We start from the raw sequence: 5,629 nt of genomic DNA on the forward strand, positions 1-5,629 counted from the left end.
TTACCATTGTCTGTTTCTTGGAGCCCCAACCAACCAGATTGCCATTGAAGTGGATAGCGTAACCAGTGGATGACTTGCACTCCCTCTCAACAGCGAATGCAGCATCACAGAAGACCATGAGACCTTTATGCTTGGTGGATTTTGCACCGCTAAACGTCAGTCCAAAATCATGCGTACTGTTCAGGTACCGAAATGCACGATCAATCCCGTTTTGCACAGCTGCCGTTGGAGTCTCGGTTTCTTGGGCCAGCAATCGCACAGTGGTGGACCGATCTGGTCTCGTTAGTACTGCTAAGTACAGTAAAGCACCGAGTGCCGGTCGAGGTTTGAAGCCACACAACTCCTGCGCTTGGAACAGCTTGTTCGGGTAGTGTTCTTCCATTGGAGTTGGCGAAGGTCGGCACTTGATCATTGCGAACCTTTCTAGTACATTGGACGCGTACTTAGCCTGACAAACGCTCACTTTATCGCCAGCCGGAGATCATTGAAGCTCCAGTACTAAAAAGTAGTTAACTTCTGCAAAATGGTTCACATCGTAGGCATTTTCCACGGCGAGCTTGAATGCTGCCAATGCTATGTCATCCGTGCCGAATACTAACACGTCATCGACGTAAACTAGCACAATCATCAGCTTGCCACCGTCAATCTTCACGAACAAACACGCGTCAGCTTTGCCTTGAGTAAACCCACAGCTGATGAGAAAAGCTGTCAAGTTTTCGTGCCATGCCCTCGATGCTTGTTTTAAACCATACAACGCGCAACGGAGAATCCAGACGTAGTCATCAGTGTTTTCGTATCCTTCCACCGGTTCCAGGTAAATTTCCTCTTGCAACTTTGAGTTCAGAAAAGCGGTTTTAATATCGAGATGTAGTCGCTTCATGCAACGCTCTACCCCTACAGCCCAGTCGTATCGTGCTGTGACATTATCGGGCTGAACGTTTCTGTATAGTCGTCACCAAATCGTTGACTGAAGCCTTTTGCGACCACTCTATCCTTGAACTTGTCAAGACTGCCGTCAGGATTGGTTTTCTTCTTGAAGACCCATTTGGACTTGATCGCTTTGCGACCTGTAGGTAGCGGTACCTCCACAATAGTCTCGTTCTCGATCAGACGCTGGATTTCTTCTTCCATTGCTTGTTCCCACTCATTTCGATCGTCACTGCGACGCACTTCGAAGACGTTAATTGGATCAACAGCAAGGACACACTGCTCCACATCACTCGGAGCGATAAGTCTGTACACAAAGCCGTCAGCCACATTTGTGCCACCATGTCACGTGTTCTTCGATGTGTATCGCAAATCTCAGCCAGCGACATATGCCATTCTTCGTAGTCAAGACGTCGCTGACTTGGCTTCGACAACCTAGTTGGTCGGCGAACAGGTGGCATTGCCTTCTCCAGGCGCGGATCACCTTGTAAGCGTGCCTGAAGGCGTGCAGCTCCCACTGGTTCTGAGCCCGTCGTAGGCTGATAGGGCGTCTCGAGCTTCTCCGGGGTCATGACCGCGTCTTCTTTCTCCTCAGTAATATGCTCCAATCGCAATTACCGCTCGGTACGATCCACTAAATCAACCTGTACGGTATCCAGTTGTGTATTGATCGTGACTTCATCCTTGTCAGCTGGAGGAAGAAATTGATTCTCGTACTACTGTTCGAGCTGTAATTGTTTCGCCAGTTCCGTGTTGTCGAATATGCACCAGGTAATCGTCACCTGTAGCATACCCCACGAATATCCCATTTCGCGTCTTGGCATCTAGTTTTCTGCGGTGCTCCTTAGGAACCAAGGCCTGGGCCTTGCATCCAAAGATGCGTAATGTACTGATGTCAGGCGGCGTGCCGAGTAGCGCCTCTCTTGGCGTTTTACCATCTAGCACCCTTTTCCGAACATACGCCGCACATGTAACGGCATCAGCCCAGTACGCCACTGGTAGGTTTGCTCCCAGCATCATTGAGCGAGCCATTTCCACAATCACACGATTTCCGCGCTCCACCTTGCCATTCTGTTGAGGGCTGTAAGGTGTTGAGAACTCCTGTACAATCTCGTGCTCATCGCAGAACGCAGCAAACCCGCCACCTATGTATTCAGCTGCATTGTCAGATTTGAGAAACACTACGCGATAGCTTGGGGCGTAGGCTTTTAGCTTGGCGATGCAGTCCTTTACAGCGTCTAGCTGTGCACGAGAGCTCGTTTCTCGAAGTGGATTTACCATTTCCTGGCGAGACGGTCCCACTACAATAATTGCTATACCAGTGTATCCATCACAAGCCGTCACCTGCATCGGACCGACATACAGTAGCACTAGATTCTTCTTTAGCACTCGTCTTGGTTTGTCGGCGAAGGGCTTCCGGGTCAATTCCCCGCTGACGCACGTCGGGCAAAACTGCTCAATAGCCCCATGCGACGGTAGCTTCAGGTCTTCCAGTAAAGTCTGCACACTGTGCGTGTTGAGATGTCCGAGTCGACGGTGCCATGTCTCAATGTGCGGTGCATCAGCTGCCATTAATACAGTGTGTTTTTCAGCTTCACTCATCGCTTCCACCACGTACATTGGCTGATTATTTCGTGATGCCAGCAAAGTAACTCCATCTGGCGAGGAAATCGTGCATGATGTATCCTTGAACTCAATTGTCATTCCACGCCGCGACGCAGCCGCAACCGACACTAGATTTCTTGCTAGGCCCTTGACAAAGAGAGCATCTTGTAGAACACAGACTTCTCGACCGCTCTTAAGGAGTGGTGCTTTTCCGACTGCCGTCGCGACCAGCTTGTCACCTGACGCCACCGTCAGCACCCGGGGTTCTTCCAACGTGTGTACATCAATTAAAGTGCCCAGATGACCAGTCATATGGCTCGTAGCGCCACTGACCACATTCCAACCCCGCTTGTTTTCTTCTGCCATATCAGCCACGGTGAATGCCAAACTGGCGGCTTCCGCTGACTGTAACACTCGTGCGTTCTTGCAGTTCCGGACAAAATCTCCCATCTTGTTACAATTGAAGCACTTCACTTTGGTCATGTCCCTCTTTTTCTTGAACTGGAATCCTTTCTGCGTACCCGGTGTTTGCTCAGCACTGAATGCAGCAGCTGCTTTGTCACTGTTAGACACAGGGCTTGAGCGTCGAATCTTCTGTTGATCACGCCGGATTGCTTCAGCATGGCAACGTTGTATCATTAATTCCAACATTACACACGATTCAAGCACACCAACGAAGCCTTTCCATGCAGGTCCTAGACTCTACATAAAGCTCTGGCGCTTTTCATCGTCAGAAATCAGTACTTGCTGCTTCTGCAGCTCATCGAGAACACGCCTTGTATTTTGGATGTGCTCGATAATCGACTCGTCCCCATCTAGGTAGAGCCCAATGTACTCCCACTTGACCGCACCAACATTGGCGCTGCACTTGACATTGTAGGTTATACGCAAGTGCTGCAGCATAGCCAACGAATGATCGAGTAGATAAACCTCAGCAGCCAATTTCTCACGCAGTGCTGCGAGAATGATGGTTGAGGCCATTTTCTGCTTCATTAAGCAGTCGAGCAGCGGTGTAGTCGACACCGCAGCAGACACCGTCCCAGACGGCAATGGCGTCCCCGACGTCGATGACGTTCCAGCTCCTGCTGCAACCGCAGCATCTCGTTCAGCCTTAAGATCGAGGTCGGTGGGTCTGGGCAATTGAATTGCATCCCATAATCCCTTGATCTCACGAACTTGCTTCACCTGAGCACACCACGCTGGGGAACCCGGTTCCACTGAACTGCTTCAGTTTCGTCGTGAAGTTCGAAGCCGTTGTCGTTGACATCATAACCTGTTGGAAAGGTGTTGTAGAGGAAGTAGGCGTCGAAGAGGACGAAGTGAGGCCGGGAAGGAAAGTCGAAAAGTGATTGATGTATGGCTTAGCTTAAAAACCAAAAACAGAAACTTGGTGCAATCATCATGAACCTGCACTCCCTTACCTGTACCCAAGACGACACTCTTGGAAGCCCCACGTTGCTGCTCATTGGATCTCCTTTGATGGCCCGAGGTTGATGCGTGACCAGTGTGAACTTCAACATTCTTGTACAACCCGACATTTGTCGCCTTGTGTTGCCTTAGAAGGCACTATAGACTACAGTGAAATCAGCTCTGGGAATGTTCGTCGCTTATTGCTGCAAACCCAACAAGCTTGTCACCAGTAGCTGTGGTGGTTGTTGTAGTTGTAGGTAAAATTGGGACTGAGTGTATTCGTTTTTTTTTAGCTGGCCTTCTTGCTAAAGACCTAGTGCTAGTGATGGCTGGCGGACATTCGCTGGTGCTTATCCCGCCAAGCCCTTGGGCACTTTTTGCAGTGGACGTTCCACTTTGGTGCGCGCCGCAGATTTCCAGTCTGTTGACACAGCTGACGCCAAAGTGTAGATTGTCTACTCTTTGTCTACCGTAGACAATCTGAATGAACACCCCCAGACCACCAGTGTCACCCCAGCATTCATCGAATAACTAGACGGCGAGCATAACAGAAAAACAAATGTACTGTTGCTGCCAGGGATGCATGGCTACCGACGAGCGCCAAGTGTCAAACTCCAAGACGGTGTTGTTGTCAATAGTCGTGGGCTTCAAACGGCCCATGTACGATGGAATCCAAGGGATATGTGATGCTGAGAACGTATTGCACGCCTGGACATTGTCGCCACGCGTTGGCCTTAAAGTCTAAACTGCCAGGTTTGGCAAATCCCAACCTCCACTTTCAGCGTGTAAAACCCGCCTCAGGCAAAACGATGTGGAACCACTACTACAGCAAGGTCGTTGCGAGGGCCAAAGCTGGTGTCTGGCTCAAGAGGCTGTAATAGGGCGGCAACGTCGGCACGCAAAAAGTCCTCAAGGTTTCCAATGAAACTCGCCCCTCTAGACACCAGGTGGTTCTGACCAGTTCTGGCTGCATTTATCATCGCGTCCACGATGCCTGAAACTACGTTTTTTGGGCAGAATACTCGGCAACGCGACAATGAGGATCGCATCGTCGAGCCACACCTTCCAACGCGACCGCATCGCTAGCTGCTCGGACTGGTTCCAGTCGGCTTGGGTGGCATCGCACAGCCCGAACGTGACCCCGTCGCTGCCGTCCGGGGGGGGGGGGTCAGCGAATTCTCAACTTGGCTCCGGTCGAGACGGCGGATAGCGCCGTTGATTCGACGCACTATCATGTTTCTCATCGGAAGTGCTTATTTTGTGGGCCAAACCTTACCATACATTTTGTCGCTCGCCCAGACGTGAGAGAAAAAGAAAGCACGTAGGCATTGTTAATAACTTATCTAGTCCAAATTGATACAAAAGATAGAAGAAAATCATATTTTGTTCTAGAAAATTGGTACACCTCTGCATATTGGATAAAACACACACACACACATACATATACACATTTTAACTTTGGTCTTGCCGCTTTTCCACTTCGATAATGCCTCGACTTTTCCTGCTACAGTGAAATGCGGTAGCGACCTGTACCAGTGAAGCTGTCATTAAGAAAAACTGTCCTCATATTAAGATGGCAAAGAGGTTTTGTGCGCTCAGGCTTACCACATCGACCAGTTATTCTCCTGCCCAGTGATTGGTTCACTCACGGTTCACCAAGCTAGACAAATGCATCCAGTATTCGTAC

At 49.9% G+C, this 5,629-nt stretch overlaps 2 protein-coding genes across 2 annotated transcripts; one reads left to right on the top strand and one right to left on the bottom strand.

The window, feature by feature from the left end:
* Positions 1-3,234: 3,234 nt before the first annotated feature.
* PPTG_21025 (hypothetical protein) lies at positions 3,235-3,802 on the bottom strand (the record flags this gene model as incomplete). Its single annotated transcript, XM_008895477.1, has 2 exons — positions 3,235-3,614; positions 3,718-3,802. The coding sequence occupies 2 exons, from the start codon at positions 3,800-3,802 to the stop codon at positions 3,235-3,237; spliced, it is 465 nt and encodes a 154-aa protein (XP_008893725.1).
* A 723-nt stretch (positions 3,803-4,525) lies between these two features.
* Positions 4,526-4,687, top strand: PPTG_21026 (hypothetical protein; the record flags this gene model as incomplete). Its single annotated transcript, XM_008895478.1, has 1 exon — positions 4,526-4,687. The coding sequence occupies one exon, from the start codon at positions 4,526-4,528 to the stop codon at positions 4,685-4,687; it is 162 nt and encodes a 53-aa protein (XP_008893726.1).
* Positions 4,688-5,629: the final 942 nt, after the last annotated feature.

Source organism: Phytophthora parasitica (assembly GCF_000247585.1).
Source record: "Phytophthora parasitica INRA-310 unplaced genomic scaffold supercont2.3, whole genome shotgun sequence".
Classification (NCBI taxonomy): Eukaryota; Oomycota; class Peronosporomycetes; order Peronosporales; family Peronosporaceae; genus Phytophthora; species Phytophthora nicotianae.